The sequence below is a fragment of the Ornithodoros turicata genome, chromosome 3 (assembly GCF_037126465.1).
Source record: "Ornithodoros turicata isolate Travis chromosome 3, ASM3712646v1, whole genome shotgun sequence".
Classification (NCBI taxonomy): domain Eukaryota; kingdom Metazoa; phylum Arthropoda; class Arachnida; order Ixodida; family Argasidae; genus Ornithodoros; species Ornithodoros turicata.
The window spans coordinates 14,170,831-14,183,699 of record NC_088203.1 but is presented as its reverse complement, the minus strand read 5'-3'; the positions used below and the strand labels follow the sequence as shown (position 1 = coordinate 14,183,699).

The 12,869-nt window shown below is 47.7% G+C and overlaps 1 protein-coding gene across 1 annotated transcript; it reads left to right on the top strand.

Moving 5' to 3' along the window:
• The first annotated feature begins 6,286 nt into the window (after positions 1-6,286).
• LOC135388164 (chymotrypsinogen B2-like) lies at positions 6,287-10,818 on the top strand. The gene is made up of 5 exons (XM_064617540.1): positions 6,287-6,594; positions 7,248-7,362; positions 8,074-8,209; positions 8,275-8,426; positions 10,455-10,818. Exons 1-5 carry the CDS (start codon positions 6,344-6,346, stop codon positions 10,707-10,709), a joined length of 909 nt encoding a protein of 302 aa, XP_064473610.1. The 5' UTR covers positions 6,287-6,343; the 3' UTR covers positions 10,710-10,818.
• The last annotated feature ends 2,051 nt before the right edge of the window (positions 10,819-12,869 follow it).

Sequence of the window (12,869 nt, the reverse complement as noted above, 5' to 3'; positions counted from 1 at the left end):
TTAACGGGGGAGCCGTCCGTGTAGATGTGTGTTGAGTCTGGAAACTGTTGTTCAAGGTGGGCCATAGAAAGTGTCTTGAGAGCCAGACATGGCGTTTGTCCTTTTTTCCAAATACGAGGGATTTCTGTGTGGGTTGGTGGGGGTGACAACAGCCAAGGGGCAATAACCTGGTGATGACTGTGAACCATGCGCTTCGGCAAGCATCTTTCGATGTACGCAAGTGCTCCATATATTGGAGATTTATGTCTTCTATGGATCTTCTGGATCAGCGGGTGAGCCGTGTGCCTGGTGAGGAGACGTATCAGGTGCCGCTCCGTCTCTTGTTTCCTTAGCACTTGGATGGGGGGCTCTCTTGCTTCTGCCAGCACAAGTGCTGTCCTTACGGTCCTGGGGACTCCTAGGCATATTCGGAGGCTTCGACTAAGTATGCGCTGCAGGTGTCCTTCTTGGGTTGGGGAGAGACGATGAAGATGAGGGATGCTGTGAGCTATGGTTTGTCGGATGAGCCCCGTGTGGAGGGAGTGAAGTGCTTTCCCGTTGCCCCTGCGGGGTCCACCGAGCAACTTCATTATGTTGATGTATTTCTTTGTAGCGTCCGTGAGTACCTTGACTTGATCTGTCCACGTTAGGTTTCTGTTGATTGTGACGCCGAGAAACTTGTGTTTCTTAACACGTTGTATCGGATTCCCGTTGATTGAAAGGTGAAAGTTCTTTAGGCGCTTGCGGGTGAAGGGTAGGTACACTGTTTTTTCTAGTGACAAGTCCATGGCACGTTCTTCTAGGAAGATGGCAATCGCTAGGAGAGTAAGTTCTAGTGTTTGCTGAATGTACATGATATTTGTCCCGGACATCCAAATGCAGACATCGTCAGCGTATATGGTGAACTTGACTCGTGGGGGGATAATCTCTGCCATCTGTGCCATGACGAGGTTAAGTAAAGTCGGGCTTAGTACTGCGCCTTGTGGTACGCCTTTTTGATCACGTTCTGATCACGGTGATCACGTTGGTTTCGCCATCTGCCGTCTCCATATAGACCTTTCTGTCAGTTAGGAAGCTTCGGATCCATGCTGTTGTTCTTCCTCCAAGGCCTGATTTCTTAGCTGCCTGAATCACGTGGGCGTGGCTGACAGAGTCGAAAGCGCTCTTTATGTCAAGGATGGTTATTGCATACATGGCTCAAACCACCTAAATGAGATGGAGCTGCAGGCGCCCTTAGGGCAGCCACCCTGCTCCAAGTCTTTCCCCCGCTTTTTCTTTTTTTTTTCAGTTAATTACTACTACTACTACTTGATGTGTTGCACATCAGTTGTAAGGTCAGTGATGCAGTCTGTTGTGCATCGCGCTTTTCTGAAGCCCGCTATCTCCTCTGGGAGTTTTCCGTTGTGTTCTAACCACCACTGGATGCGCGCAAGGATCATTCTTTCCATTACTTTCGCTACACAGCTTGTGAGACTGATAGGTCTGTACGATTCGACTTCGTTCTTAGGCTTGCCGGGCTTCCTTATGGGTGTTACTCTTGCTGTCTTCCAGTCCGGGGGGAGCTTTCCTGTTTGCCAGCTTTTGTTGTATATCTTCAGTAATTTCTTTAGCGCTCGGTCCAAGATTTGCCAAACACTTGTAGGTTATCCCATCTGGTCCTGGAGACGTTCGCTTGCCAGACGCGGCTTTGATGGCACGTTCAAGTTCTTGGATAGTAAAATCGTGTTCCATTTCTACGGGTGCTGAGTGAGTTGCTAGCTGGTTGTCCACTGTTGCGGATAGAAGGGACCGGTGGTGGAGGAAACCGGTGGATGCTGCTGAAGATTTGTTAAGAGTGGCCAAAAACGCGTCCGCTGCTGCGGTTTCAGGGACGTTCGTCTGCAGGGCAATGGTACGAAAAGGAGTGGCTTGGGATGGGATGGCCTTGAGGCTCTTTACAATGGTCCAGAGCTTCGCAGGGTTCGTTGATGGCGACAGGGATTTGCATGTATCCTCCCATGCATGTGCAGCCAACTTTTTTAGGCGTCGTTTTATCTTTTCTTTTGTGGCTTTCGCTTGAATCCAGTCGTCTATGTTTCCGGTCCGTCGGTAGCGGCGCTCAGCGCGTCGTCGTATTGACCTGAGGTGTTCGAACTTCACGTCTGTTTTTGTGTAGGTCATTGGCACCTTAATATGCTTGCTGGATAGCTTCAGATTCTGTCTTATTGTCCGGGCGAATTCGTCTGGGGTGGTGTCGTCATCAAGTGTTGCAGTGTTCCGATGGCGGAAGTCTTGCCAATTGCGGACTGTGAGCGTTCTTTTCCAGTGCGATCTGGCATGTCTTTGGTAAGATATGAAGATTGGCAAATGGTCGCTTCCTCTTGTGTCTGCGTCCACAGTCCAGATTAGATCACACGCGATGTCCCGAGTGCATATGGCAACATCAAGGCATGAAGTGTATGATGCTCCTCTGAGGTAAGTAGGGGAGCCGTCGTTGAGGACGCATAAGTCATGTCGAGTGAGCATTTTTTCAATTTTTCTTCCTCTGGGACATGTCCGATGGCTTCCCCACAGAGGGGAGTGGGCGTTCAAGTCTCCACATATCACAGCAGGTTGGGTTATGTTGACCGTAATCTCTTCGAGCATTGCTTCGTTGATGGAGGCATGGGGTGCGATGTATGCGCTGATAACTGTAACAGGGCCACTGGGAAGCTTGATTTTGACGGCAATGTATTCTATTGGGCCGTTAGATGAATGCAACATGACAGATGGTAGCTCCTTGCGGACTGCCAGCAGCACTCGACTTCTAGTGCCTTGGAGAACATACGTCACATAGTTAGCAAGTCGCAGATTAGTTACTATTTGGGCTTCGCTTAGAGCAAGTATGGGAACAGGATTTCGGTGAAGGAAGTTTCTCAGGTCGCTGATTTTGCTATGCAGGCCGTTGCAGTTCCACTGCATTATAAACGCTGTGTTGTAGAAACTATTCATGTTTGGTTGAGGAGAGGATCTTGAGTAGTTCCGGCTCGAAGGCCAGAACCTTCTTAACTTCCGGGAGGTCCGCTGTGTTTGGCAGTGCTGCGACTACGGCTTTAAGGGCTGCTAGCAAGAAAGGGATGATGTGTAATACTATGGACGTTTGTGCTATCGGCTCTTGTTGCTTCGGTTTCGATGTGTTCTTAGAGTTTCTTGGTGCGGGGAGTGGTGCATTTGGTTTGATTGATCTGTTGTTCGTATCCCAAACACTGTCTGGCGGGTTAGACGCTTTTCGCGCATGACTCTTCTGTTCCCTTTGCGGTTTGGGCTGCTGGCTTGCAGGTGGGAGCTTAGGAAAGGTTATTTCCGTCTTTGATGGGGCATGAGTCACCGGCTGTACTAGGTCGGGATTAAGCACTTTTGATTGCTTTTTGGTTATGTTTCCCTCGTATGCGTCGTACTAGAGTGCTTTTAAAGCTGCCTGTCGTTTTATGCAGCCACCGTAGGTTGCAGTGTGCGGGCCACGGCAGTTTGCACATTGCTTCTCGCGCTTTGTTGTACACTCCTTGTGGCTGTGAGGGCCGGCACAAAACTTGCATCGCGTGTTTCTCCTGCAGTTTTTGGCGAGATGACCGAAACGTAGGCAATTGAAACACTGTGTTGGGGTAAAGTACTCCTGTACGTTGTACTCCGGTATGTGTTGAAGCCGAGTTCGATATGCTCTGGCATCTTGATATCTGACTTAAAAGTGATTATCACACTGTCTGAATCTGTCGCTTTTGTGGTGCCATCTTCATTGGTGCGGAAAAACTGCTGTCTGCGGACTTCAACGGCACCTGCTGGACGGAGGAATTCCAACAGCTGTGCATCAGTATACCGTGTTCTGAGGCCGGTTATCCTGCCCACATTTCTTGCGTAAGAATCCGGCACTCGCGTAGTCACTGCAATGTTTGCTAGGCTTGTTAAAGCTAGTAGGGCTTTCGCTGCGGGCATGGTGGCCACGGTAATTACTATACTGCCGTCAGATGCAATTCTGTGGTTCTTGATCCGTTCTTGAGTTGCCGTCATTACTTCTCTGGCAACCGTGTTAGGGTTGGCGCGCAGGAAAGACTCATCAGGTTTCACGGGACGGAGAATGACAGGGATTCCTGATTTCCGGTTCTTTTTGTGAACGACGGTAATGAAACCTTCGTCATCTTCCATGTTATTGTTCTCGTCGTTGTGTTCGACGTTTTCAGTGTTGCTGCATCGACTATCATTGTCGTTTATGAGATTGTCGTTATCAGAGTCCGTGCGCGGTCGTTTAGCATGGAGGCACTTACTTCCATTCGCTGTGGGTTGTCCGTCCGTTGCCATATCTAATTCCATTCTTCTCAACTCGCTGGTTTGAAATCGGTGGTCTTCCATAGCGGGCTGTGACACACGTCCTGGTGTAAGTGATTGGGTCATGGAAATGTCCATATTCAAGACTTCTTGTCGCATAAATGCAGCACGTAGCACTGAAAAATACAGTGCTAAGGCCTTAAGAGGCCCCGATTACAACGGATAGATCTAGTAAGATACCAAAGAGAAGCAGGATGCAAAATATACGTCTTCTCTTCGCGATACTTCGTCGTCCCCGCGCAAAGTCGTTTGCCAACAAGTGACGCTCCCTCCTATAAGTGGCATGATCACATGGTCCGCGGTCGCTGGCACACCACACTCCGGGCACAAGGGACTACTGGCACACCCTCCCCCCTTCGACGAACAGGACACGCACGCAGTCTATTCACATTATGTTCTACATGTATTCGCCGGAGGATTGTGGGACTTTCGGCAATTACCTTCTGGGAACTTTTGCCACCATTGAGGAAGACTTTGGACAATTTTTAATTTAGGGATTTTTTTAAAATTTAACTTTGAAAATTGTCAATCGAACCTCACTTCTTTTTTTTTTTTACAGATATATGAGGTCCTGCACGGATAACCACGGACAAAGGAAGTGTTCCCGCCTCTTGTTTTGCCTTTCTTTCCCCCGCTTTGATCTTGATGCTGGTGACAACCGTCTTATCACAAAAAAGGCAAAACAAATGAGGGCGGGGACACTTCCTGTTCTGGACGTACATTTCACGCGCGCTTCTTTGCGAAAATCAAGCAGCCGGTGCTAAAGCATGACTATCACTAATTTTTTTCGAGTATTTCTGTTGCGATACTGTGCATAGTTTTTGTTGGGTCTGCGGTTATCCGTGGAGGTCTTGATATTTCTGTAAAAAACAAAATGAAGTTCGCTTGGCAATTTTTAAAGTTCACTGTTGAAAAAAATACTCACATTTCCCGCAATTAAAAAATGTCCAAAGTCATCCTCAATGGTGGCAAAACTTCCCATGAGGTAATTACCGAAAGTACCCCAATCCTCCGACAAGTACGTCGCCCGTTAGAATTTTTTATCACTTTAGGTGAAACACCCTGTATACACACATAACACAGTTCAACATGTAGGACAAGGCAGTGGCATCTGGTGACCATGAAGGAAAATATTGTTCTGCTCTGAGGCTCGAATAGACAAGCAGAACAGAAGCCACAAGATGCATGTTGTGGTTCGTGTTGTGGTCTTTGGATCCGGGCTGGTCACGGAACAAACATTGCGATCTCCAAGCGTGTGCCAGGCCCTGTACGCACCAATCGATCATGGCAACCATCTCTTGACTCAGTGAAGTCGGGGACGAAAAGGCTTACCTCACTCAATGTCCAATCGCATGACAACATCGCTCGGCTTTGCCCACGGTTTGCTCTCCTCACAATTCTGAGTAGCGGCGATCGTTTTTGAGCGATCGCGCAGTTTTTAGAAGGATATATAGAAAATCAGTTTTAATATGTAGGGGGTTCAGTAGGGGAATGTGAGGACACAGAGTACAACTGAGGTAATTCTGGGAACCAAGTGGATGTCCTCGGCACCTCATGATCTGTAGCATGGAGACACAACCCAGGCAGCACAATGTACTCAAAGTCGAGTGCAATGGGCGTGGACGGTATGTGTGTTATCAATTGTCCTTAGTTTCATGGGTCTGTTCAAGGCCTTCCACCTACCCGTACACCCCCATTGCACTCGACTTTCAGTACATTGTGCTGCTTGGGAAGATTACCCTCTAAACAGCGCGGTCAAGGAAAGTAGGAACAATGTAATTTGTCGCGATCATCTAAGTTTATCGGAGGTAGACTCTGTAACAACAGGCAAGAGATAAGATCCTCCAACGAACAATACAGTATGAGACTTCAAACTGGTACAAAAGGGCAATAGCTACCAGATAGCGATGTGAAAGAAGAGCTCCCTTCAGGCACAACCCTTACCATTATCTCACCTTATCTCGCCCATTTATACACATGCGGGCTACAGCGGGAAACCGTATTGTTGCGAATGTAACACAAAGTGATGTTGTCCCTCTTAGTCTTCAGCGTCCTTGCGACCGTCTGCCAAGGTCTAGGCACGTCCAACTGTGGTAGTACTCCCATCGCTCCAGAACTGGACGCAGGCGACAGGGTCGTGAATGGACGAGAGGCAGTGCCGGGCAGCTGGCCTTGGCACGCTGGAATTCATTATCCGCCCTCATGGGACTCTCTCTACTTCTGCGGAGCAACGCTCATCGATGACCAACACGTCCTCACAGCTGCCCACTGCACTGCGTAAGTGACATTGCATATATAGTCGATAATAGAAGGCAGGGACTTGGGAATTTGTCTTATCTATGGGCACCTCTTCGATAACATATTGCTTCTCTTGCCCTCTGGTGCTTTATATGACAACGTATTCGTCAGGTTTGTTGTCTCCAGAGCGTACCACGCGAACCACCCTCCAGTAACAGTTCACTTATCCCCCTAAAAGTTCGCCGTGCCGGGTGAATATTTCTCCATAGACGCTTCGTGTTGAAGTGAAATACCGTACCAGAGAGCTGCGGACGTACATGAAAGCATTCTAGGTATAATATCACATACAAGGCACAGAGTCGCCATATAGTCGCCATTGTCGCCTCTGAGGGACGACTTCGTTTTCTTTCATACTTTGAACACTGACTAACCTCCACTGCCAGCCAGGGTGACTTGCTTCCCTTCACACCATTCCGCGTTTGCCTGATGATTTTCAGCCAATCAGCTACGACGTATACTAAGGGATTGTTGTTTATGTTCTTATTGTTTATTCACCTCTTCTGTTTCCGTTACTTACCTTGCAGAAGTCGTTGCGGAGAAACTCGATGCCAAAAACCTTATCAAACGTTGGGGCGTGTCCCACACGCCCCAACATAGCCCGCCTCATGCGCAATGCTTTTCAACAATTGCAGGTCACTGCAGCCGCTATTGGCGAGAATTTACTTGGGCTCTCACCAGCGGATCATAAAGGATGACTCCCAGGTGGACATAGAAGTTGACCACATGTGCATGCATAAGGACCCTCTGGTACGCTTTCCAGTGTTGTGGCGGAATCATTCTTCACTGAGAATTCCTAGGAAGGGACAAGAAAAAAAAAACGGATTAGTAATATCTTGAATACTGCTTTACCCATGTCGGTCGTAAGTTTTCCCCCATGTCAATTCTTTCGTTGTCCTACATTTTTTAGGCAGCTATCACTATCCCTCGCCTTGCGCAGTGTCGTGTTATACTGCTTTATAACTTCAATCATTTTCAGGGTACCTTCGAACTTTGCTTCCCTCGTAAAATTTGTCCAAACTTATCCTGCCAGTGCTCCAAAGACATACACTCTTGAAACAAAGCTTCACCACAAAGCACGCTGGAGGCCAACCATTGCACAGAGTGATTACCTCTATCACTCTTTATTTCTGGAAAGCGCGGGGCATACGCCTTTTTATGACAATTAACTATTCAGCGTAAGTGTCACAAAAAGGCGTACACCTCCTGTTTTCAACAAATCATTGGACAGAACGATGGTTGGCTAGGAGCGTGCTATGCGGTGAAGTACAGTTCCCTCAGAAGTCGGCCCAGGACGCACATTCCCCGAGGGCGTCAGTGGTGACGTTGCCCACCTCTGTGAGGCCGACAACGGGGGGCCCTTTCAGCAGCACCACCACCATCTGTTTTTAGAGTGTACATGAAACACTAGTCCAGGTGTTGTAGTACGCTATCTTTTGCCGTAATCTTTTGGCACTGCAGAAGGATGTCGCCGTGATAAAGCTGAAAGACAAAGTTAAGTTTTCGAACAGCATCCAGCCAGCCTGCCTACCGGGGATCGGTGATGAGGTTAGCGAAAATGACACTGTCTACGCTACGGGATGGGGAAGAACAGACGGTAAGAATAATTTCTTATGACAGTATTTTCATTCCCATCTCTTACTGCGCGTCCCTTTCTGGTAGCATGGGATTCGACCTCGCGCGCCGCCGTGTTGATGCAGGCAGAGTTGGCGGTGCTGTCCCACGAGCGCTGCAACCGGGACTTCCGTCCGCCAAGCCGGCCTGCTCCGGATTACGCCATTTGCACCAGGCCGGTGCAGGGGACCGTCTGTCAGGTAAGCTTATGACATGCATGATGGCCCGTCAAGGCAACACCACCTAGATAGAAAGCCTGCGCACTGCTTCCTCTCCCTCTTTCAATTAAAAGAGTCAGAATTTGTCTGCTACTGCGATTTACCGTTCCGCGAATTCGAGAACCCGCAGATGATTGCAGCTAACCTGGAACCTGCAGACCTAAATATTTAAACAAAACGTGCAAGACGCTTTGCAGAAAATCAGTTTTGGGAAAGATTGAGACCGTTTTGCGTTTTACTTCCAAGTTTGCCATTTAGTGCACGGGGACGTTCAATCACAACTCGCAGACGACAGTGGTGGTTCTCCATGGCCACGACCGCTGAAAGCACGTTCGTGATTGGCTATACGGCCGTTAAAAAAACACGATCCTGATTGGCTGACTCTTAATTGTTACGTCACGACGACGAGCGCGCACGCTTTCTGTATATGGGTGGTGTTGGTCAAAGTTCCCGGCCGAGCTCGAATAATGTTGCGCTTCGGCTGTGTTTGTGTACGAATCTGCAGAGCGCTTCACCTCGCTCAGCGGCCATGCAGTGAAAGCTGAGTACTTCTCAGTACGAGTTGCCGAATCGCGTCCACCGATAGCTTTATTGGACCAGCCACAGTGTAGTTCCGTCTGTGGCCACATGACAACACGTGACAGTGCCGCCACTACACGCGGTCGCTAGACAGTGCTTGCACTACGCCGAAATTGTATTCCACCACAGAAACAATGCAAAAAGGAAGATCTCGAAAACTGTAGTACCAGTGATTTCCCCAGAAATTCACTTCGGGGGGTTGCCGGTGTATGTTTACCATAAATAGGTATCAATGTAGTAGTTCCGTACCGCAGCGACACTATTCTGGCCACAACTCAACAGAGCGCATGGTATAGTATTTAGGTACACTCTTAAAAATGAACTTCACCGCATAGCACACTCCTAGCCAACCATTATCTCGAATGATATCGTTATCTGCCCTGATTTGTTGAAAACAGGAGGCGTACGCCTTTTCTGTGACAATTATGAACAGCATAAGTGCCACAAAAAAAGGCGTACGCCTCTCGTTCTCAACAAATCACGGTAGATAACGATATCATTCGAGATGATGGTTGGCTAGGAGCGTGCAGTGCGGTGAAGTTCGTTCCTAAGAATGCACGTCAGTGAGGCATATTACAGCATATATGCATGGAAATAAAGTTCCTATTGTTAAATTTCAGAATATTATACATGCTCTTCCGACCTATTTAATAACCTTTAAGTTTTTTTTAGCGTGCATAAATTTTAGTTCAATATAGTGAGCGGGCGGCACCGACATCATGGGGTTTAATGTTATTACAAACTAACGTGTGGTACGACCTTCGTGGATAATGCCATTCGGGACCCGCATGACATTACACGATAATAGTGAGTTTTAGTATACCGTTGATAAGATTATCGTGTCTATCGGAACCAATCGTAGTCCCGCGTGACTCAGAATCTTATCCTCTAATTGGATCCGGTTGATACGGTTTGACGCAAGCCACGTTATCAACGGTCTGCTAAAACTCTCTAATGTCATTTGTTCTGTCCGTGTGGCACAGGTATTATACATTCTTAAAAATGAACTTCACCACATAGCACGCTCCTAGCCAACCACCGTCCCGAATGACAACGTTCTCGCCCCTGATTTGTTGAAAACGGGAGGAGGAGCCTATTTTGTGCCGTGCATAATGGCCACAAAATAGGCTCCTCCTCCCGTTTCCAACAAATCTAGGGCGAGAACGTTGTCATTCGGGGTGATGGTTGGCTAGGAGCGTGCTATGTGGTGAAGTTCATTTTTAAGCGTGTACTTTCGCTTTAGATAACTTGATGGCGAATTTCCCCATTCATCATCATAATAAATTTATTAGTCGTTATTGTTGGAAAACTTGTGGCAACCAGTACAACAAGGAAAACAAAGGCCACTCTTGCGTAATTTTTGAAAAATAATCTTTAGTTATCGTTATTATTAGTTTGGGTGCTTCTAATACCGAGCCGACACCCTGACAGCATGACAGCGGAGGTCCACTGGTGCGGAAGTCTGCGGATGGCCGCTGGATCCTGGAAGGCGTCCTGTACCTCGGACCAAGGCTCTGTACTAGTAAAGACCGCGCGCTCTTGTTCATCAGCACAGCAAAGTTAGCGCCCTGGCTACGAGAGTACGAGAGAGCCGAAGGAGACCCAGAAGAACTGTTGAACTTCTGTGACATGGCACCAAATGTCACGAGGCTCTTTCTCAACGACGCGGTTCAATGGACACCGTGAATGCCCAACACGTCTTGTCTTCATTCATTAACTATTCGCTTCTGTTCAGTTACTCGCAAGAAGCGTTTCCAATGTTCCTTTGAAATAAACTTATAAGTTCGTAACCCGGTGATATTGTTGAGGTTGTATTCGGCTTGTGCCGAAGTATAGTATGTGTAATAGGGTAAAGTGGGGCTACTCAAAGACGGGGGCAAGTTGAGGACACTTGGGACTTTTCGAGTGGCGTTTTATTAGCAATAATGTTTTCTCATCTGTGACACCAGGGTGAGCACAGTCGTTGTCCGGCCTTTGAAGTAACGTGTTGACGTTCTGCACGTGGCTTTTGCGAAAGACGTCAGACGCTGTTTTGCAGATGTGGTCGAGGTAAGAGGGGCCCTTTTTTGTCCCATCTGTAACTTTCGCGAGCATTGTCTTCCAATTTGTTCACTTCTTTTCGTCGGCTAATTAAATAACCTCGCCGTTATGATGCTGTGTCACTGCCCTGTGTTTTCATGTGCACTACTCGTGGCTGACCGTTCCGGCTCGCCCAAACAAAAGACAAAATTTAAATCCGGCATTAATTTTTTGATGTCCTCAACTTATCCATAGGGTGGGCTAAGTTAATGAAAATATGTAGCATGTCATTTTTGACTCGTACGAAATAACTATCTGGTTTAGCGCCACAGTATACTCTGTGTGAATCATTTCTCAAAGGTTTGGGGATTCAGTTAACGAAGTATGGTACAATTTCGGCGATTATTCTGACTCCTATTAACAAAATAGTTCAACTGTCTGCAACATAGACCACCTTCCCCTATATGCAGTCAGCAGTGATCTATTACAGTAACCAACACTATTTCTATCGCGTTTCCTTCTTTCGCTTTGTATGACGTCAATATTAGATTCGCGGACAATAGAGTGAGGGCGCTGGTGCGGGGGATATATCTTGCACTGCATCTCAATAGATTGTTTCTCGGTACCAGTGATTTTGTCAGACACGATTTTCCGCAGCAACGAAGGCAGCGTTCGGCGTTAAAAACAGCCACTGACGCATGAACAGCAAAACCGCTGACAGGATCGCTGGAGGGAAATTTCCATTTTCATGCATAAATTACAGCTGCCGATCCATTTAGGAACCAATTTGCTTGTGCGGTTAGACGAGTCAAAGCAACTTGCTATATCCGCAGAGCTCATATTTTATGCATCAGCCTCAATTAGCTGTAATGTAGAAGCTGATATGTAATTCAGAAGCGGAGGATCTAGTGATTCGATATGTTTGAGGCGATCTTCTGTGGTTAATCTTGTTGGGATTTCACTCGGATCAGTTAGAATCGATATTGTTGCGCATACAGGGTTCCCACTCAATTTTGGAACGAAAATTAAATTGTCTTTCGAGGGCCTTTTAGGGATTGACCGCCATTTGTCCGAGATGTAAAAACAGGGTTTGTGGACAGGACTTCAATATTTCACAAAAATGAGGCCCGCAACTCCAGTGGTGCAGCGGCGTTTGACGCTGCAGACACTGGCGGAGTGGAAGGACGCCATGGGCCAGCTTCCACTGGAGACTAGCGCGCCAGCAGGCATTCAGCCAGGCGCAGTAAGATGTCGTCAGGCTATCTTCGTTGGCGCTGCTGTTCTCGCGGCACCCGCCCGCATTTCCTTGATGGCGCGGTACAAATCACAACCGTTTATTCCAAGACACGGTCCACCAAAAGGCAGACAGCGTTAACAAAGCAGAAAGATCTGGAGAAAGTCTTTCAAGGAGCAGCACTGCAAGCAATACTGCCCAACAACGGAAAGATATTAGGGGGAAATTTTCCAAAGCAGAAAGATTAGGAAAAATATTTCCAAGAACAGTGCTGCAAGCAATACTGTCCCGCGACCTTTCGGCTGTATTCCGAGACACGGTCGACCAAGGCAGACCGCGTTAATACAGGTGCTCTCATCCAAAGAAGAAGAGCAGGCTCCCTTTTGCCCCTCTCCGCCGCGTACACTGATTTGAAGGAAAGATTTGGAAAACTATTTCCAACAACAGTACTGCAAGCAACACTGTCCCGCGACCTTTCGGCTGTATTCCGAGACACGGTCCACCAAGGCAGACCGCGTTAACACAGGTGCTCTCATCCAAAGAATAAGAGCAGGCTCCCTTTTGCCCCTCTCCGCCGCGTACACTGATTTGAA

Coding starts and splice junctions, on each gene's coding strand:
- LOC135388164 (XM_064617540.1), top strand. CDS start 6,344: ATGTTGTCCCTCTTAGTCTTCAGCGTCCTTGCGACCGTCTGCCAAGGT. Junction 7,363..8,073: donor GCATGCATAAGGACCCTCTG/GTACGCTTTCCA, acceptor TTGGCACTGCAG/AAGGATGTCGCCGTGATAAA. Junction 8,427..10,454: donor TGCAGGGGACCGTCTGTCAG/GTAAGCTTATGA, acceptor ACACCCTGACAG/CATGACAGCGGAGGTCCACT.